The sequence below is a fragment of the Pan troglodytes genome, chromosome 23 (genome assembly GCF_028858775.2).
Source record: "Pan troglodytes isolate AG18354 chromosome 23, NHGRI_mPanTro3-v2.0_pri, whole genome shotgun sequence".
NCBI lineage: Eukaryota > Metazoa > Chordata > Mammalia > Primates > Hominidae > Pan > Pan troglodytes.
In genome coordinates this window covers 46,906,928-46,928,768 of record NC_086016.1, presented here as the reverse complement: position 1 = coordinate 46,928,768, position 21,841 = coordinate 46,906,928, and the positions used below count along the sequence as shown (strand labels likewise).

Below are 21,841 nucleotides of genomic sequence, written 5' to 3'. Positions count from 1 at the left end.
GAGCCAAAGACACTCCTGAGAAGAACTCGTGTGGAAACAGAGCTGTGCACACCTGAGTGGGTATCAGAGAAAGCAACAGCTGCTGCTGAGCAATACCCAGACACAGATACACGGTCACTCCTGGCCCACATGGCAACACTCGGATACAGACACGGCCACCCCTGGCCCACACGGCCACCCCCGGCTCACACAGCAACACCCGGACATGGATACATGGCCACCCCAGCTCATGCAGCAACACACAAAACACACAGCTACCCATGGCCCACGTGGCAGTACTTGGACATGGACACATGGCCATCCCAGCCCACACGGCAACCCTTGGTCCACAAGGCAACGTGCAAAACACACATGGCTGTCTTCGGCCCACCCAGAGCTATCTGCAGGAGCACCTTGACACAGCAACCCTCCGGGACTCACAGAGGCGCATGTGGGCTTGGAAAACACAGCAGCACACAGCCGCCTTGCCTGGAGGGCCAGCCCACACCTCCTCACGGGCTGGACCATGCCTGGAGGTTTTATCTGGGGCATCTGAGTGAGGACGGAAGCCCCAGCAAAGCAGGTTCGTGCCTGCTCTCTGGCCCCTATTGGATATGCTGGCCAGCCCCATCCATGTGGAAATTTCTCCTCCCCGGGGCCCCACGGCCTGCCCCTCATGCACACACTTACAGGGAACCTGCCTCAGGAATCCACCGCGGGTTCATGCCATGTGGGCCTTCCCGCCACAGAACCTGCTTCCCCAGGAACCCACATGCCGTGTGGGCCTTCATGTCACCGAATGTGCTTCCCTGGGAATCCATTGCAGGGTCATGCCTCATGGACCTTCCCACCACAGAACCCGCTTCCCAGGGAACACACCTTAGGGACGTGGCATGTGGGCCTTCCCACCACAGAACCCACTTCCCCGGGAATCCACTGCAGGCTGGGCCACGTGGGCCTTCCCACCACAGAACCCACTTCCCTGGGAATCCACCACAGGGCCGTGCTATGTGGGCCTTCCCACCACAGGGCCTGCTTACTCTCGGCCTGCGGCCCCAGTTGGGTGGAGTCACCTGGAAGCTGGCTCATCAAATGGCTGCTCCTGCTTGCCTCCCGCCCCCACGGTCTGGGTTGGCCTGGGGCCCTGACTGTTGACCAGCTGCATAAATGGCACTGGCAGGCAGGCCAGGGGTGGGGAGGTCAGAGCCTTCCACACACCTTGCTTTGTGGAAGTTGAGGGAACGCTGGTCGTGGAGTTCGAGGTAACGGGGAGGACAATCCCCATAACCCCCCATCTTTGAGACATGCATTAGGGGAGGCGGGCATCAGGTGCACCTGAGGTGGTCTCAGTGCTGCCCGCCAGGCTGTGCCGGCCAAGAGCAGCAGGCAGTGTTATGGATTGGGAGCTGCCTCATCCAATGGCCGAGGCTGTTTGTCATGTGCTCCGCATTGCATAGAAAGCTCTGTTTTAACAAATGTCCAGAGTGGATATCCAGAGGAATGTGGGTCATTTGGTTCCATGCAGAGAGGCAGACAGTTGGCTCAGAGGACATGAGCCTCTCAGAGTTTTGACCCCCATGGGACAGGTGGCAAAGAGGAGGCAGGAACCGCCGTCCGAGCATAATGAGAAGCAGCTCTGTGGTGGGGCCTGAGACCCTCTGCCATGTCATTTGAGGATGGATGATATTCATTCTAGGGGTGGAGAGAGATTAGATAAGGAGAGAAATGGGGAGGGAATTTTTAACAGCTTTGTGGAGGTATAAGTGATACACAATGAGCTGCATGTATTTAGAATGTACAATATAAGTTTGACAAATGTGAACCCATTGCCACAATGAAGATCGTGAACACATCCTTCTCCCTGAAAATGTCCTTGTGTCATTTTGTAATCCCTTCCTCTCGTCCCTGCACCATCTCCACAAAACCTGGGATTTATTTTCTGTCACTTTGTTTGCCATTTTCAGAATTTCGTATAACTAGCATCATACAGTATGGATATTTTTTGGAGTCTGGGTTTTTTTGGCAGTGTTATTTTGTGATTCATCCATATTGTGTGTGTCAGTGGTTTGTTCCTTTTTATTGCTGAGTAATAATCTGTCGTGTGAAGATACCACAGCTTGCTCATCCATGTACTTGTTGGTGAGCATTTGGATTGCTTCCCATTTGTGCTGTGACACCAAGAGCTGCTGTGAACATTCATGTACAAGTCTCTGTATGAACACGTGCCTTCCCTTCTCTTGGCGAATGCTTAGGAATAGAACGGCTGTCTCGTATTGTAAATGTCCTAGTCTGCCCGGGCTGCCATAACAAAAATACCATGGACTGGCTGGCTTAAGCAACAGAAATCAGTTTCTTACGGTTCTGGAGGCTGGGAAGTCCAAGATCAAGGTGCCAGCAGATTCAGTTCCTGATGAGGGCTCTATTCCTGGTTTGCAGATGGCCACCTTCTTGCTGTATTTGCCCATGGCAGAGAGAGAAAGAGAAGGAGAGAGAGAGAGGACACAAACTCCCTCGTGTCTCTTCTTATAAGAGCACTAACTGAGGGCTCCACCCTCATGACTGGATCACCTCCTGGAGGCCCCATCTCCAAATACCATCACATTGAGGGTTAGGATTTCAACATTTGGATCTGGGAGAGGACACATACGTTCTGTTCATTGCCATACATATGTTTAACTTTTTAACTGCCAAACTGTCTTTCAAAGTGTATCATTTTATGTTCCCAACAGCAGTGGTTGAGAGTTCCATTTGCTCTACATCCTCGCCAGCACTTGATTTGGTCAGTCTTTTTAATTTTAGCCATCTGAATAGGCTTGTAGCAGTATCTTATTGTGGTTTTAATTTGCATTTCCCTAATAACTAATTATGTTTAGTAATTTTTTATTTGCTTATTTGCCATCAGTAGTTGTTTTTGTTGTTGTTCTCCTTCCTCCCCTCTTCCCTCCCCTCCCTCCTCTCCTCCTTCCTCCCCTCCTTCCCTTCCCTCCCTCCCTCTTCTTCCTCCTCTCTTCCCTCCCCTCCCTCCTCTCCTCCTTCCTCCCCTCCTTCCCTTCCCTCCCTCCCTCCCTCCCTCTTCTTCCTCCTCTTTCTTCTTTCTTCTTCATCTTTCTTCTTCTTCTTGGATCTCACTTTGTCACTCAGGCTGGAGTGCAGTGGTGCAATCATGGCTCACTGCAGCCTCAACCTCCTGGCCTAAAGTGACCCTCCTGCCTCAGCCTCCCAAGCAGCTGAGACTACAGGCATGTGCTACCATGCTCAGCTAATTTTTAATTTTTTTTTTTCTAGAGACTATATTGCACAGGCTGGTTTTGAACTCCTGGCCTCAAGCGATTGGCCTACCTCCATCTCCCAAAGTGCTGGGATTTCAAGCATGAGACACTGTGCCTGGCTCAGTATATCTTCTTTAGTGGAGTATCTGTTCAAATATTGTGTTCATTTTAATGAGTTGTTTGTTTTCAGATTATTGAGTTTTAAGAGTTCTGTCATATATTATGGATACAAGGCTTTCATCAGATAGGTGATTTGTATGTGTTTTTTTCCAGGGTGTGGCCACTTTTTGCATTTTCCTAACATTCTCTTTCCATCTTTGGGAGTTTCTTATTTTGTTGAAGTTAATTTATTATTTTGCCCTTATATCGATTATGTTTTTGGTGTTGTATCTAAGGTTCTTTGCCTGACCTAACATCCCAAAGATTTCTCTTACATTTTATTTGAGACATTTTGTTCGAGCAGTTTTATAGTTTTGGTGCCTACATTCAGATCTCTGATCCATTTGTTGTTCTTTTTTTTTTTGATATGGTATGTGGTATGGATTGAAGTTCTTTTCTGTTCGATTTTAGTATATATCTCCTTGTTCTAATACCATTTTGAAAATATTATGTTTTTTGTACTAAATTAATTACCTTTTTGGGCTTTGCTGAAAATCAATGGAATATGTATGTGTAAGTCTACTTTGGACTCTCTGTTCTGTTCCATTGATCCATTTATGCATCTTAACACCAATACTACACTGTGTTGATTATCATAGCTTTATAGCAGGTCTTGGAGTCAAATAATGTTTAATCTTTCCCTTTGTTTGGTTGTTATTTTTGTTTGTTTCATAGTTGTTTTGGCTATTCTAGGTCCCTTATAATTTCATACGCATTCTAAAATCATCTTGTCAATTTCTATTTTTTAAAAAAAAAGCTGACTGAGATTTTGATTTGAGGTTGTGTTGACTCTGTAGATCAATCTGGGAAGAATTGAAATCTTAACAATGTTGAGGCTTCTGATTCATGGTTATGGTATATCTCTTTCTTAAGTCTTTAAACAATTCTTTTGGCGATATTTGGAAGTTTCCAGTGTACAGGTCTTATATAGCTATTGTCAGATTCACCCCTATTTCTTATTTTTATTTATTGATGCTATTGCAAATGGCATTTAAAATTTTTTGAATTTCTAAATGGTGGTGCCTAGTGTATAGAAACACAACTGATTTTTTTTTTTTTTTTTTTTTTGAGATGGAGTTTCACTCTTGTTGCCCAGACTGGAGTGCAGTGGTGTGATCTCGGCTCACTGCAACCTCCACCTCCCAGGTTCAAGCGATTCTCCTGCCTCAGCCTCCTGAATAGCTGGGATTAGAGGCATGTGCCATCACGCCTGGCTAATTTTGTATTTTTAGTAGAGATGGGGTTTCTACATGTTGGTCAGGCTGGTCTTGAACTCCTGACCTCAGGTGATCTGCCTGCCTCGGTCTCCCAAAGTGCTGGGATTACAGGCGTGAGCCACCACGCCCAACCCACAACTGATTTTTATATATTGTTCTATCCTGCAACCTGGCTAAACTCATTTATTAGTCCTAACAGCTGTTTGAAAATCTGTTGAGGCCGGCATACGGTTTTTCTTCTTCCATGTGTTATTTTAGCAAATTACACGGACTGACTTTCAAATGGCAAAGCAGCCCTGCAGTCCTGGGATAAACCCAGCTTGTTCATGATGTCTTATCCTTTTTGTTATTGTTAGAATTGATTTGTTAACATTCTGTTAAGAATTTATGCATCTGAGTTCAAGAGAGAACCTCACTGGTCCCTGGCCACTGATGCTTTGGCTGGATCTGAGCAAGGGGGTCCCTCTGTCCCCATCAGGCAGGCTCGTGGGGTGCAAATGTAGCCATGTAGAACTGCTCCATCAGGACCGGGCGCGGTGGCTCATGCCTATAATCCCAGCACTTTGGGAGGCCGAGGTGGGTGGATCACCTGAGGTTAGGAGTTTGAGACCAGCCTGGCCAACATAATGAAACCCCATCTCTACTAAAAATACAAAAGTTACCCAGGTGTGGTGGCAGGCGCCTGTAATCCCAGCTACTCGGGAGGCTGAGGCAGGAGAATCACTTGAACCCAGGAGGCGGAGGTTGCAGTGAGCCAAGATCACGCCACTACATTCCAACCTGGGCAACAGAGCGAGTCTCCATCTGAAAAAAAAAGGCTGGGTGCCGTGGCTCATGCCTGTAATCCTAGCACTTTGGGAGGCCGAGGCGGGTGGATCATGAGGTCAGGAGATCGAGACCATCCTGGCTAACACGGTGAAACCCCGTCTCTACTAAAAATACAAAAAATTAGCCGGGCGTGGTGGCGGGCGCCTGTAGTTCCAGCTACTCGGGAGGCTGAGGCAGGAGAATGGCATGAACCCGGGAGGCGGAGCTTGCAATGAGCCAAGATTGTGCCACTGCACTCCAGCCTGGGGACAGAGCAAGACTCCGTCTCAAGAAAAAAAAAAAAAAAGAACCGTTCCGGTTCCATCAGGGGCTGTGGGTAGTGGTGGTTCCCACAAAAGGAGACTTTAGACAAGTGAGCACCCCAAAACACATCTCCTGTACGCGTGTGGGCCTGAAATTCCTGGGAGGGTGCCATCTCCCTTCTCCTTACCCTGAATGTCCACCCTGCTAGTGGTGCTGCCATCCCATCGTGTGTTGGCGAGACCCCCATATTGGGGGGCTGGGATTTGGGGGGCAGGTTGGTGCACACCCAGGCCGTTCCCCCTCCTGAGGGACCCAGTGCAGATATGCACCAAGGGCCTGAAAAATATTCCTGCATTTTGGTCCACGAATCCCCGTATTCAGACTCTCCTACAGAAATGCTCTGTGATGTGGAAATGGATTTATCCACAAAGATGTTCGCTGCAGCATTGTTTATTAACTGGAAAAAGATGGAGCTAGAACTCAAATTTCCAAGAGTAGAGGATTGTCTGAGGAAATACCATTATGTCTGCTGAATGGAAGATCCCATAGCCATTAAAGGAGTGATTTATGAAGATCGTAGCGACATCACACCTTGTCCTTAAGTGAAAGTAGAAAAATAGGTTACAACATTCTATATTTAGCTGTATAAAAAATTCACTTAAAAGAGGAAGCCAATGTGTAACAAAGGGTAATTGATTTCTGGGCAGTGCTGCTCTTTTCCTTTCTCTAGTTTCCAAACTTTCTGGAAGGAATATCGATTACTATTGTGATTTTTTTAAAATCATAATTAAGAAAGGGAAGAGTAGAATTTGCTGTCTCCAAGGCAGCTGCCCCCTGCTTGGCCAGGCTGGGGGCGACGGATTCGGTCTCAGCTGCTCCTCCTGTCTCAACGTTGCCCTCCTGTATGTTTCAGGCTTTGGGAACGATCACTGCAGTGCCTGTCACGGGTCCTCAGGTCAGCTCCTTGCAGAGGTTGGCTGGGCAAGGAGCGGCAGTGCTACCTCAGGTAAGCAGCCCTCGGGCGGGCCCTGGGGTGTCCGTCTGTCTGTCCCCGCAGTCTCTGTTCCTAACCCCTCGGCACTGAGGTTTCTGGTGGGCACTGGGCCAGGCGGAACCCGTGCCCTCTCAGCTGCACCTTGCCCTCTTACCTCTTCTATCCATTCTTCAATGGAAACATTTGGACCAGATACGTTTTTTCAGCAAGGAATTGGGAAATCAATTTAGTGGGTCATGACCAGAATTTTTTAAAATGGAATAAATGAGGCCAGACTAAAATAGAATGGAAATATCAAGATATGCATCCTATGTATTGTTTCTTGACCAACTTGTTTCAAGACTGGGTGACTCCGTCATGTGTATTTTTTGACTATGGGTTATGGTCGGGAAGTTTGAGACACTCTGGACGAGGGGATTCATTTCAGGGAGGGGCAGCACAGACTCTGGGCCAGGTGCCCTGGCTTCTAGTGCAGGGTCCCCCTGACTGGACTCCACGCTTTGCCCCAGTCACCTGACCTCTCAGCCTTCCTGGACCGAGGCTTCTCACCTGCAGAGGGACTGGTGCAGGTGGCGGCTTCCTCCGTTGGTGGCTGTGAGGGTTGAGCCAATGGTGGCCGTGAGTATTGAGTCAAGACAAAACATTTGTAACCTTGCCTGGTACAGAGCAAACGCCAGGTAGTTATTAGCCAGCTCCCTTATTGCCACAAGCTCAGCTTTGTTGAGCACTTGCTGTATACAGCATACTGGGCCAGAGGCTGCCGGTGGTAAAGACCAAGATGGCCCCTGCCTGTCGTGGGACCTCAGGGCTAGACAGATTCCCCCAGCTCAAGGATGGCAAGAGGTGGCTGCCCTGAGCTCCCTCATTCATGTGGCAACTTTCCCCAGGTGCCCACTTGAGCTGAATCAGAGTCTAGAGCAGGGGTGGCCAATCTTCCAATCTTTTGGTTTCCCTGGGCCACACTGGAAGAAGAATTGTCTTAGGCCGCACATAAAATACACTAACACTAACAGTCGCTGATGAGATAAAGGGAAAAAAATGGCAAAAAACTCTCATAATGTTTTAAGAAGGTTTCAATTTGTGTTGAGCCGCATTCGAAGCCATCCTGGGCCGCATGCAGCCTGTGGTTTGGACAGGCTTGGTCTAGAGGGAGGACAGACAAGGAAAAACAGATACTGTGAGTCCAGGGTGATCGGGCCATGCCAGAAAGAGACACTGCGGGGCGGGAGCCCTGAGGAGGCTTGCCACACACCTGGGCATCAAGGAAGGCTTCCTGGAGGAGGTAGTGCTTGAGCTAGACCTCAGGGTAAGAGGACATTGCAGGCTGAGGTAGAGTTAGGCCCTAGAGGGAGCCCCCCAGGAGGAGGGTGCAGGGTGAGAAACAGCGGCAGAGGTGGTAGGGAGAGACCAGAGTCAAAGCACTGAGGGAGGGAGGTTGGGACAGTCCTGGGGGTGGAGAGGCCACCAGGGGCCCATGGGGACCTTAGAGTTGGACTTCCCCTGTCGGTGACCTGTGGGCAGCAGGGAGCTATGCGAGGCTTCAGAGCAAGGCAGGCTCCAGGGAGAGGCTGCCAATCAAGGCCAGTGCTATTTCCCTCTGCCCAGCACCCACCCTTCTTCCTCTCTCCCTTCCGCCTCCTGGACCTCTGTCTCCATGTTTTGTCCTTGCTGTCTCTGCCCCACTAAAGTCTGCACCTGCCGTTGGCCTGCTGGCCTCCAGGACAGTCAGCTTGGGCCAGAAGGTGTCCAGTGCATGCCGGGTCCAGCTGCCAGCTGCTGCTGTCCCAGGTGGCTCACGGGCAACAGAGTAGGCAGCCTGTGTTGGGGCCAGCCTGGCAGGGTGACTGCAGACCTGAGAAAGGAGAGAGGGTGGGGACAGGGTGGACCCGGGGGCTTCCCGGCCTGGGGCTGCACACAGGCCAGGAGGCACACGCAGAAAGATGATAAGCTCCAGGGTCCCCTGAAGGTGTTCTCTGTGGGGTGGCTCAGGCCAGATCCTAGCTTCCAGCTGAGCTTAGTTTCTGTGTCTGGCATCTGTGATTGACGCCAGCTCGCCCATGCCCAGAGTCTGCTTACATAGGGTGGGCGGCCAGGGTCAACAAGAACATGTGGGCAAACCCTAGATGACCAGGGAGGTGCTGACCAGAACACGGAATGGCCACTGCCACAGCTGAGGTCCTCACTGACCACCACATGGGTGTCCATCCGCCCCCATGCCAGTCCTCTTCAGAGGCGGAGAACAGCAGTTTTCCAATGGGTAACTTTCTCCAGCTGAGGGCGGGCAGGAATGAGAAGATGGATTTTTTAAAGCCTTTGGTATTGGAGTTTCTGTTGGGCTGTAAGCCTGGCATTGGGGGACAAAGGCCCTGACCTCTAGTGCCAAGGACAGAGTGGCAGGCTTACCTGAACCCAGGCTGGCCACATCGCCTGCCCGTGGTGTGGCCAGGGCCCTGATGTGGGAGGCCGGGCTCATTTGCTGAGGACCCAGCATGGCAGGGGACACAGAGATCACTAGACTCAAGGGCCAGCTCTGTGCCAGGCACTGGTGAGGAGCTGACAGACGTGATACTGTCCAACTGAAGAGCACGCTGTGCCTTGGTGACCTGCCCAAGGCCACAGGGCCCTGTAGGAGCCACCCTGGACCACTCCTTCCACGTGCACCACTGGACACAGGGTGGGAGGAGATGGGCGGGGCAGTACAGCGCTCTGTGCCCTTCACCGATGCCAGACAGGCCCTAATGATAATGACCGTAGCATCATTATTACTGGTGAGTCTTCACTATGCATCTCAGTTTGCTTATCCGTAGAACAGGCCAGGATGGCCACCCTGCAGTGTGAGCGCAGCGGGGCTCAGATGAGAAGGCAGGTCGTACCCCTTCTCCTTGTCCCCTTGTCTCTCGGGGCATGATATTGGCCTGGACCTCCCAGGGTTGGTGCGTCCTCATCTGGGGCATGTGGCGCTCCTGGTTCCATGCATGGGGTCAGTGGTGGTGGCTCTGATGGGAATTTCCACCATCAGAAACACTCTGCTGGGTGTGGGGGTGCTGGTGACAGCCCTCAGTCAAGTACACCCAGCACTTCGTGTGCATTTTCTTTCTTCCGAACCCCAGTAAGTCTCATCACCTCATGCAGATGAGGGACCTGGCCCAGTTCAGGTGTGTCACCAGGACCCCAGAGGAGCCAGGATTGGGCCCAAACCAACAGTCTGTCCAGAGCCCTGGCCTGAACCACCCAGTGGCTGCCCAGCTGCCCTCTGCACACCTTCACTGTCATTCGAGAGGCCCGCCGCAGTCACGTGGGCTCAGCTCTGGTTTTCACGGGAGCGCAGCAGCAGCCCCCACCCAGACTGAGAAGCAGAACTGGGCAAGGCCCGGGAGCCCTCGCAGCCCCTCCCAGTCCCTGCCGAGGGGCAGCGCTTTCCAGACTTCCAAGGCCAAAGGGGGCTTTGCCGCTTGGGACTTGATCTGCAGGGCGTCACACTGCACAGACTGTCCCCTCACGCCCAAGTGCTGCCTTCCGAGCCTCCCCGCTGCTCTTCACCGTTTTCTCTGAGTGCAGCTGGGAGGACCGTGGGTCCAGAGCAGCCCCTCCTGAGCCCCGTGGCCAGTCGGTGCAAGCCCAGGAGGAGGGAGGCATTGGGGTCGAGGTCTCACCTGCTGTGAGGCTGTGACAGGCGCTGTGCTCTTTCCAATGCTGCCCCTTCCCCTTGAATATAGGAAGTCTCCGAGCCAGGGCGGCCCCTCCCCTGCACTCCTGTGTGTCTGCCTGTCTGACCACATACCTGTCCCTTCTTCCCAGGTTAGGCCAAAGACTCTGATTCCAGACAGCCTCCCCGTTGCCCCGGGCCGGGACCGGCCACCCAAGCAGCCCCCAACATTCCAGAAGGCCACCGTGGTCAGCGTCAAGAACCCCAGCCCAGCCCTCCCCACCGCCAACAACACTGTCAGCCATGTGCCAGCGCCCGGCAGCCAGCCCCAGGCCCTCGCCGAGCCCGCGGCCCTCGCCTCTCCGCTGAGCAGTGCGGGGGTGGCCTACGCCATCATCTCCACCTCCCCCAGCAATGCCACCGCCATGGCGCCCAGCACCGCCGTGTCTGTGGTCAGTGACAGCATCAAAGTCCAGCCCCTCCTCATCAGTGCTGACAACAAGGTGAGTGCCCACCAGCAGGCTCCAGAAAGGGTGTGCGGCCGCATACAGGAGGCCGAGAGCAATCATTTGGGAAGGGCCAAATGAACAAGCCCAGGCAGAATGAATGACCAGGAGGCAGAATGATCAAGTGGACAAATGAATGAATGGGACAGAAACAGAGGAGCGAACGAATGAATGGAGTATGAACACATGAGTAAGGGAGTGAATTAGTGCATGAACAAATGAATGAATATGCGATCCAGAGACAATACGGCTGCATGAATTAATACCAGTGGAAAAGGAGTGATTGGTCAATGAATGAATTCATTCAAATGATTAACCAATTAATGACATGTGTGGCTGAATGAGTGACTAGAAGAGATATTGATTCTCCGTCTCTGCTGGTGGAGTTGGACGGTCAAGGGCTGTTTTTACCCCACTGCCCAAGTGCACAATCTCCCATAATTTCTGCCAAGTTTTAAAACTAAAACTAAGGTCCTCCCGCTGCTCCCCTCCGAGCTCCTGGTGGTTGTGCTGTTTGAGGCCTTCGGGGCTGCCTCATCCCTGCCATCCCCTGTCTGTGGCCTCTTTCTCTCTGTTCCCCATTTGGGGTCTGCCAGGCCGCCCCTCTCTTGCTTATGGCTGGGGTACCTTCTGCTTCCCCAGCCTGGATGTTCACGGCCGACCCTCATGTGAGCTGGTGCTGTTGCACCCAGTGCATTCCCGGGAGTCCTGTGCTTCCAGGCTCTCCCGCCCACTGAGGGCCCCTCAAAGAATTCGCAGTCTGAAGAGTTGTCATGGGCCATCGTGGGATGGCAGGTGTATCCCAGGAGGGCACCTGATCCAGACAAGGTGCTTAGCAGATGCTGGAAGGAGTGTGTCTGTTTCACCACAACTGCACCAGCATTTGATGTTGGTCATTTAAACACTGTTTTGTTCATTTACTAGGCACATAGATGCCTCATTGTTGAAAGTTGAATTCCCTCGGTTACTGTTAAGCTTCAGTGTTTTTCTTACACTTAAGAATTCTGTCTTCTCATGTGTGACTTGAGAATATTCTTTGCCCTTTTTCTTATTGGAGATCTTGATGTTTTTCTTCCCATGGATATAAAAATGGACATATTTTTCCATACAGAGATTTTGGGGTTTTAAAAATGTGATACAAAGAGGAAGACAGAGCTTCCCTTAAGCCAGCAGAAAAATGGGACATATTTTCTCTTTGTGCTCAGAAGCCTCAAATTCATCAGACAGTCACCACCTGTGCTTAGGGAAAAACAAACCAAAAAAACACCCAAGTTCAAGTAATTCCTAGTTTAAACCAGACTGTGGCTGATGGATCCTGGAGAATTCTTCTTGGAGCCATGAAAACTAATAATTCTTTCCCAATTTCCTGTCCAAAGAAATAAAATGGTAGAGCTAGAGATGGAGCGGATCCTGGCCCAGGGAGAGGCTGGGCCGGATGGGTGGATTTCAAGCTGATTTTCAGCATCACACCCTTTCATCAAACCAGATCACCCCCTGAGCCTCGAGGAAGGCTAGCTAAGGGGGGCTGCTGCAGGGTGGCATCTGAAGACCCCCCTTCCCCTTCCCCATCCACCACGTGAGGGGCCTCATGGCAGTGAAAAAAAATAGAATGTTATTCCCACCTGTGCCCCCAAGCCAGGGTTTTGTGTCTCAGGCACTGTGGTGTGGGGAGGGAGAAACGGAGCAAGGCTGACCTGAGGGGTTCCCAGCCCCTCTGCCTCCTGACTGGATGGCCTCAGGCCAGGAGCAAGTCTGAGCTCTCCTGGCCTCAGTTCATCTGCACCTGAGCTGGGATGAGAAGTCCTCGCCACCTGAGTGTGCACGGCCTCCCTGGGGAGAGGTGTGGCCAGTTTCACTGATGACCAACCTGACTCTCAGAAGCAGTGACTCCCCTGAGGCCACACAGCTGGGAAGCGGTGGGGCAGGACTGGAACCCAGACCTTCCCAGTTCCTAAACCAGGCCAGCTTCTCATGCAGACCCTCCCCATGGTGGAAAAGGTGTGTCAGGAGGGGCAGGTGCTAGACAGACAGGGGCGCAAACCACCCAGTTCCCGGGGATCCGCCCTCCCAGGTTGGCCTGGCCCAGGCTCTGTGCTCCCCAGCCCCTGCCCTGTGCCATACCAGCTACCTCCCCAGCCCCCCTCACTCTTCCCTTCCTCCCTGTGCCCCTCACCCTCGCTCTCCAGCCTCCTCCACCCCTCCTCTCTTCCCCTCACCCCGCAACCCATCACTGTCCCCTCCACCCCTCCTCTCTTCCCCTCACCCCTCCCTCCCCATCACTGTCCCCTTCACCCCTCCATGGCATCTTCCAGGTCATCATCATTCAGCCTCAAGTGCAGACGCAGCCCGAGAGCACGGCAGAGTCGCGGCCGCCCACAGAGGAGCCATCTCAGGGAGCTCAGGCCACCAAAAAGAAGAAGGAAGACCGGCCCCCGACCCAGGAGAACCCCGAGGTAGGACAGGCCTCTCCAGAGGGCCCAGGCCCTGCTCAGTCTGCAGGTGCCATCTGAGGCCGCTGTGTATAGCGGGGATGGCCTCACTGTGGGATGGTCCTGACAAGCCACGGGCACAGCTGCCCTGTGCAGTCGGCAACCAGGATGGGGCCTCGCCCAGCAAGCCCAGGTCTCAACTGTTCTATCTCAGGGAGGCACTGGCTGAACGGCAGTGTGGGGCAGTTGTTAGTACAAATTCTAGAACCATTCTGCATGGGTCCTGCACTGCCAGTTTCCAGTGGTGTGACCGTGAGCAGCTCGCGTCTGTTTGCTCATCTGTAAGGTGGGAATGGCAGGGCCTCCTTCCTCACAGGGCTGCTGGGAGGATTCTGCGAGTTCCTGTTTGCTGAGCCCCTGGACAGCACCTGGTGGGGACTTTTGGCCACTACACCCCATCCTAGGGGCCCCGGCTATGGGCCCCTCTGTCCTGAGTCTAGGAGGGAAAGGGGCTCCTCTGGGCAGCGGCCCCTGCCTCTTCTCTGCCATGGCCAGTCCTGGGTGTGTGCAGGACCCTGGGCACTGCAGAAGTAGCTGTGCCCCAGGCTGGCATGAGAGGTGCAGATGTCTCCTGAAGGTGCCTGGAGAACTTGCCAGAAATTGCCTATGTCTCCACCTCTCCCACACAGCCTCTGAAGGAGGCCAGATAAATAAGCTCATATTGAAGCATCCAAATACATAGTGGACGCACAGCCCCTGCACTGATGGTGGCGCGGGGACAGCAGCTGACTCAGGGCCGTCCTTTGCTGAACTGGTGGTGGCAGCAGGTGTACTGCAGCTTGGTCCTCGGCATCCTAGGCCAACACCAGCCCCACATCCTCCACTCTGGGTCTTTTCCATTCAACCCTTCCCACCCAGTTTCCTTTTCTTTTTTCCTTTCTTTTTGTCTTTATTTATTTATTTATTTATTTATTTTTGAGATAGAGTCTCACTCTTTGAGCCATGCTGGCGTGCACTGGCACCATCATAGCTCACTGCAGCCTCAACCTCCTGGGCTCAAGTGATCCTCCCACCTCAGCCTCCCAAGTAGCTGGGACTACAAGGTGTGCACTACCACTACTGGCTAATTTTTTAATGTTTTGTAGAGACAGGGTGTGTTAGTCCGTTTTCATGCTGCTGATAAAGACATACCCAAGACTGGGCAATTTACAAAGGAAAGAGGTTTAATGGAGAACTCACAGTTCCACATGGCTGGGGAAACCTCACAATCATGGCAGAAGATGAGGAGCAAGTCACATCTTACATGGCGGCAGGCAAAGAGAGAGCTTGTGTAGGGAAGCTCCCGTTTTTTAAACACAACAGATCTTGTGAGACCTATTCACTATCACGAGAACAGCATGGGAAAGACCCATGCCATGATTCAGTTACTTCCCACCAGGTCCCTCCTACAACATGTGGGAATTCAAGATGAGATTTGGGTGAGGACACAGCCAAACCATATCATTTCACCCCTGGCTCCTTCCACATCTCATGTCTTCGTATTTCAAAACCAATCATGCCTTCCCAACAGTCCCTCAAAGTCTTAACTCATTTCAACATTAACCTCAAAAGTCCACAGTCCAAAGTCTCATCCGAGACAAGGCAAGTCCCTTCCACCTATGAGCCTGTAAAATCAAAGCAAATTAGTTACTTCCTAAATACAATGAGGGTACAGGCATTGGGTAAATACAGCCATTCCAAATGGGAGAAATCGGCCAAAACAAAGGGGCTACAGGCCCCATGCAAGTCCGAAATCTGGTGGGGCAGTTAAACCTTAAAGCTCCAAAATTATCTCCTTTGACTCCCTGTCTCAGATCCAGGTCATGCTGATTCAAGAGCTGGGCTTCCACAGCCTTGAGCAGCTCTGCTGCTGTGGCTTTGCAGGGTATAGCCTCCCTCCTGGTTGCTTTCACCGGCTGGTGTTGAGTGTCTGCAGCTTTTCCAGGTGCACAGTACGAGCTGTTGGTGGATCTATCATTCTGGTGTCCAGAGGACAGTGGCCCTCTTCTCATAGCTCCACTAGCCAGTGCCCCAGTAGAGACTCCGTGTAGGGGCTCCAACTCCACATTTCCCTTCTGCACTGCCCTAGCAGAGATTCTCCATGAGGGCTCTGCCCCTGCAGCAAACTTCTGCCTGTATATCCAAGCATTTCCATACATCCTGTGAAATCTAGGCAGAGGTTCCCAAACCTCAATTCTTGACTTCTCTGCACCTGCAGACTCAACACCATGTGGAAGCTGCCGAGGCTTGTGCTTCCACCCTCTGAAGCAACAGGCTGAGGGGTACCTTGGCCCCTTTTAGTCATGGCTGGAGTGGCTGGGACACAGGGCACTAAGTCCCTAGACTGCACACAGCAGAGGGACCCTGGGCCCAGCCTAAGAAACCATTTTTTCCTCCTAAACCTCTAGGCCTACAATGGGAGGGGCTGCTGCAAAGGTCTCTGACATTCCCAGGAGACATTTTCCCCACTGTCTTGGTGATTAACATTTGGCTCCTTGTTACTTATGCAAATTTCTGCAGCCAGCTTGAATTTCTCCTCAGAAAATGGGATTTTTCTTTTCTATCGCATTGTCAGGCTGCACATTTTCTGAACTTTTATGCTGTTTCCCCTTTTAAAACTGAATGCCTTTAACAGCACCCAAGTCACCTCTCAAATGCTTTGCTGCTTAGAAGTTTTTTCTGTCAGATACCCTAAATCATCTCTCTCAAGTTCAAAGTTCCGCAAGTCTCTAGAGCAGAGGCAAAATGCCGCCAGTCTCTTTGCTAAAACATAACAAGAGTCACCTTTGCTCCAGTTCCCAACAAGTTCCTTGTCTCCATCTGAGACCACCTCAGCCTGACCTTATTGTTCATCTCACTATCAGCATTTTTGTGAAAACCATTTAACAAATCTCTAGTAAGTTCTGAACTTTTCCATATTTTTCTGTCTTCTTCTGAGCCCTCCAAACTGTTCTAACCTCTGCCTATTACCCAGTTCCAAAGTCACTTCCACATTTTGGGGTATCTTTTCAGCAACATCCCACTCTACTGGTACCAATTTACTGCATTGGTCCGTTTTACACTGCTGATAAAGACATACCTGAGACAGGACAATTTACAAAGGAAAGAGGTTTAATGGAGAACTCACAGTTCCAGATGGCTGGGGAAGCCTCACAATCATGGCAGAAGGAAAGAAGGAGCAAGTCACATCTTACATGGATGGCAGCAAGCAAAGAGAGAGCTTGTGCAGGGAAAGTCCCATTTTTAGACCCATCAGGTCTCGTGAGACATTCACTATCACAAGAACAGCACAGGAAAGACCCGCCCCATGATTCAATTACCTCCCACCAGGTCCCTCCCACAATATGTGGGAATTCAAGATGAGATTTGGATGGGGACACAACCAAACCATATCACAGGGTCTCTCCATGTTGCCCAGGCTGGTCTTGAGTTCCTGGCCTCAAGCCTCAAGTGATCCTCCTGCCTCAGCCTCCGAAAGTGCTGGGATTATAAGTGTAAGCCACCAAGCTCAGACTCGGTTCCCTTTTCCCTCCCTGTTGTGCCCTTCATTCCACAAGATTGAGTTGAGACATGTTGGCCCCCAGGAGTGGTTTCTGACAACCGTGTCCCCAACTGCAGCACCCTGCCCTGGACCCCCTGGGCCCCTGCAGCTCCCAACGATTCTCCCCATCAATGTACTGTCATTACCAAAGGAAACCTGTTGTGCATCCCTTCACTTTTTCCTTTAGTTGTTCAACATGCCTTCGAGTTTGCTCCCTGCCAGGCTCCGTGCCAGCGGCTAGGGACATCAGGATGCAGGCAGCCATGGTCCTTGCCCTTGGAAAACTCACTTCCATGGGTAAAGACAGAGATGGCTACCAAGGACTCTAACGGGTTCAAAAATGCGTGTGTCGTGAGAGAATTTAAATGAAGGGCTACAGGAGATGAGGGCAAAAGGAGAGAGCTGTTTCCTCCTGGAAGGACTGAGGAAGGCTTTGGAGAGAAGGGGCATGGTCTGCAGGGGTAGAGGAGTTGCCAGGATCCAGCAGAGAACAGGAGGCAGAGGGGTAGCTCACCAGCTGGAGGGCACTGCATAGGCAATAGCACACGAGTGGGAACGGATTCCACACACCCAGAGCAGTCAGCTGGGCTTTCGGACTGCAGTAGGGGGTGAAGACAGATGTGGGAACCTGGTCCTGGAGGGCCTGAATGCAGGCTGACAAAGTGGAGCTTTATTCTTAGGTAATGGGGAGCCACGGAATGTCTTTGAGCAGAAGAATGACTTGATTCTTGTCCTTCGACATGTCTAAAAAGCCAGTGAAGTCAAGGAGCTGCTAAGTGAGGCTGCAGCGTGAACCAGGTCTCCTCTGTGGCCCTGGGCCTAATCGTCTCAAGAAAGTCTGTTCCATTCTGTGGCAGTGTCTGCACCTGCAGGTGCACTGTGAGGCCTTGGCTCGGCTGGCAGCCCAAGACTCCCATGATGACCCTTCTGTCCTCTCTTGGGGTTCAGCTGCACCCTTAATATTGGGGAAGGTATTCTGGGTGGATTCTCTTTGTTCTCTCAAAGTATTTAATATATCTTAGTCAATTATTGTGCATTTATACAATTAGTATAATTACATCTAATTATATAATTGGTGTAAACATATGCGATGACTTAAGTAGATAGAACTTGCAATTACAGCATGTCCTGGGATAAAAATCCTTATTAAAGTTTATTTTAAAAGAGGACCAAGGCCAGGCGCAGTGGCTCACACCTGTAATCCTGGCACTTTGGGAGGCCGAGGTGGGCGGATCACCTGAGGTCAGGAGTTCAAGACCAGCCTGGTCAATAGGGTGAAACCTGGTCTCTACAAAAATACAAAAAATGAGCCAGGCATGGTGCCACACACCTGTAATCCCAGCTACTTGGGAGGCTGAGGCAGGAGAATCGCTTGAACCTGGGAGGCGGAGGTTGCGGTGAGCCAAGATCGCACCACTGCACTCCAGCCTGGGCGACAGAGCAAGACTCCATCTCATATACATACATACACACATACATGCATACCAAGAAGAGCTGTGCTGCGCAGACTGCTGGACCTTGAACCCGTCAGTGAAGTGTCTGAGTTAGAGCCTAGAAACCGGACAGCAGTAGCTGCCCCCAGAAACGTCACAGGAGGAGCCAAGGTCAGCAAGTAGGGGTGTGGATTTTTGTGAAGAAACATGATTGGTGTTTGTGCAACTCTGCTGTCACTGCAGCTCCCCAGAAAGTGGCACTTGCCCTCAGCAGGGCACATGTGGGATGGCCAGCCCAGGGGTTGCTTGGAGCCACGCTAAATGGCAACAGGGGCTGCAGCAGAAGGGGACGTCGAGTCAGCAGTGTCCCAGAGTGACCCATGCACCATGGGGAGGAATATTTCAGTAGCTCTCGGACCCCATAAGGTCCATGTGGGGAACAGCAGAACGAGATAAGACCACCTAGGAGGGTGTTAGCTGCCGCCCGTCCATGCTCAACATGGGTCAGTTTCAGGCCCCACAGGAAGGGACTGTTGTTAGCCCATGGTACAGATGGGGATGCTGAGGCCCAGAGGCACTGATCCTCAGAGGTGGGAGCCACACTCAGGCGTCTGGCCTCAGAGTCTGCGGTCTATGCCGTGAAGCCTCGCCACTGGAGACGCCATCTCTGCCTTTGGTCAGGCTGAGTGGAGGTCAGGTTTGGGGTCAGAACCGACTGCTCGGGACCCGAACCGCCCAGTCATGAAGAGGCTGCCCGATACTTTGGGTTATCATCCTTCCCTGATTTTCCCACTTACAACTCTCAGCTTTTCCTGCATATAAACATTATGGGAATGAAAGGGGCCACATTACCAGCCTTCCCAGGGGGCCACAAGGCTGGCCTCACCCCCCCAGTGCCCCTGTACTTCCCAGAGATTCCAGCAGGTCAGTGGACCGTGGGATTGTGTTCCTGGCCCTGCATCCCTCTTTGCTCTGGCAGCTAGGGAGCTCACAGGCCAGTCTATGTCCCACCTCTAATAATTGTCAGGGCCTATGACATGGCTTCACCTTACTTTCCTAGGTTTGCTGTCCTGTCTCCTTTCTTCCTTGCTTACTGTCTGTTTCAGCGTGTTGTGCAAATGCCCCACAAAACCTTTTCCCGGAATCAGAATAGATGTCAGTAATGAACGCTCATCTCTTAGCTGTGTTCCGCCCTTCCTGTGACCAAGGCCAGAACCTCCTTGAAGGGCCTGTCCTTTTGTGTGTGGCTGAGACTGCCCTAAGGACACTTGCTTATCTGCCCTCCCAGGTCACAGACAGGGAAGCCAAAGTCTCTCATGATCCTAAGCCCAGGGCTCCCAGGCCGTGTACATCCCACGCCCCACTCCGCACCAGGCACGTGCGGGACGCTGAACATGGCTGGCCTGTTCACCCCACACAAGCACACAGAGGTGGGATCGTGTCCCCTTTAGGATTTACAAACCACAGGCTCACAGCAACTTGCCCAAGGTTGTAGCTGCAACTCAGCTTGAGCCAGCCGGGCCGTGACCTCACATCTCCAGCCTTTCTGCCATCCTTCAGATGCCTCCTGATTTCAGCCATAACAGAAAATGACACCTACAGCAATACATAGAGAATGGGGACCCAGGAAGCAACTCGGAGCAGAGGCGGAGGCTGGGGGTGGGCGGGGCCCCTGTCAGACTGAGGTTCCCAGGCTGCCAGGCTGCCTCAGCTGCCCTGGGGTTTCTCACAGCAAGGGTGAGGTTGCGGCACGGACGTGCTTCCTAGCAGGCTCCTCACGTCTGCAATGCTCTAAAACGCGTGACATGTATGTACCTACAGGTGTCAAGGTGATGGGCAGTGGAAGCTCAGGGATGTGAGGTGGCAGTGTCCAGTGCAGGGCAGCGGCCATCACCCCACGCTGATCGCCACTGAGTCTCACAGCTGACTGTGCTTCCCCTTCTCTCAGGGATGTGAGGTGGCAGTGTCCAGTTCAGGGCAGCAGCCATCACCCCACGCTGATCACCACTGAGTCTCACGGTTGACTGTGCTTCCCCTTCCTTCTCCCCCTGTCCTCACGGCGGCTGCACAGTAGCGGGGGGGCAGGAATTACAAGGTTCATTTTACAGGTGAGGAAGCTGAGGCTCAGAGGCAAACCACATGTACGGTCACGGGGCTGCATGCTAAGTTCAGACAGAACCTGGGCTTCTGGTTCCCGACCCAGGGCGCTGTCTGCTCCCTCCTGTCCCAAGGCCTACAGCCTGCCTTAGGACAGAGCTGCAGCCCTCTCTGGGGCCACCCATTGTCCTGGCCTCAGCTAGCATCTGAATGAGTCTGGCTGCCCTCAAATCAGCACATGCCCTGCAAAGGGCAGTCGGAGCAAGGTCCCAGCCCCGCACCTCTCTGAGCAAGCCCTGTTCACACACACGTTTTGGCCCTGTGCCCAGCCCTCCTTCCTGTCTCATATCTGCCCAGGGCTACCGCAGTGGACCCCGGCCTGCCTCCCTGCCCCTGGATGGCTTCCTCCCTGTCTATTCACCCTGCAAATGATCTTTCCAAAATTCAGAAATAACTAAGTCACTCCCCCTCTTGAAATCTATCCAAGCACCCCGTCCATCAGGAAGACTCTGGGTTCACGTGAATGGACCTCTCCGTTTCAAACCCACAGCAACCCCAGATACAGTGGAGAGAGAGAGGATAATGATGGAGCTGAACGTTGCTGTGTCCCTAAAACACGGCAGCCAGGGACCCACACCCTTGGTTCGGAATTGAGCAAGGGTGACCCTGAGGGTGGGCAGCTCACACAGGGCAGCGGGTTCCAAGAATTCCTTGGGTAAGAGACAAGTTGACCAGGCTTCTCTGCTGGTCCGGGCCACAGCCAGACCTAGGGAAGTGGCCAGCGCTGAGGCAACTTCAAACTTGCTGAAAGGGAGGGTAAGCGTGAGGGAGAGAAAAAGAAAGAAATTGTGCCCAGCACTTCGGGAGGCCGAGGCGGGCGGATCACGAGGTCAGGAGATCGAGACCATCCTGGCTAACACGGTGAAACCCTGTCTCTACTAAAAATACAAAAAATTAGCCAGGCCTGGTGGCGGGTGCCTGTAGTCCCAGCTACTCAGGAGGCTGAGGCAGGAGAATGGTGTGAACCCAGGAGGCGGAGCTTGCAGTGAGCTGAGATCGTGCCACTGCACTACAGCCTGGGTGACCGAGCGAGATTCCGTATCAAAAAAACAAAAAACAAAAAAACAAAAAGAAATTGTGCCCAGGTAAGTCTCGACAGAATTCTAACATATACGAGATCTCATGCCAAGGCTGGCGATCAATGAAATCAACATTTGGAACATGAATTTATTCCAGATGAAGTGAATTGTGCTAAATACTCTAGCAACAGCTTTTAAATAAGTGTATTTAAGATCCACAAAGAAAGGAGTAATGTCTAGAAATAAGGAATAACGAAGTGCAAAAACCAAGGATATAAAACATTTAGATGAACATAAAAATTCGAGAATTTGATGATGACAAACATGGCGATGAGATGACATTTGAAAAGCTTACTAGACGGCAGGAACAGAGATAATTAGT

General features: G+C 52.0%; 1 protein-coding gene across 7 annotated transcripts in view; it reads left to right on the top strand.

Annotated features, from left to right (window-relative positions):
• Window positions 1-21,841, top strand: part of PHF21B (PHD finger protein 21B) — a 130,149-nt gene that overhangs the window by 84,053 nt on the left and 24,255 nt on the right. For all 7 annotated transcript variants that reach the window (XR_010155948.1, XR_010155949.1, XM_016939371.4 and 4 more), the window contains 3 exons: window positions 6,609-6,701; window positions 10,488-10,838; window positions 13,154-13,294. Coding sequence is in view for 5 of the 7 variants with exons in the window: in XM_016939371.4 (XP_016794860.2) it covers window positions 6,609-6,701; window positions 10,488-10,838; window positions 13,154-13,294 (585 nt within the window). In the remaining 2 variants the exon portion in view is untranslated. The remainder of the gene's footprint in view (window positions 1-6,608; window positions 6,702-10,487; window positions 10,839-13,153; window positions 13,295-21,841) is intronic.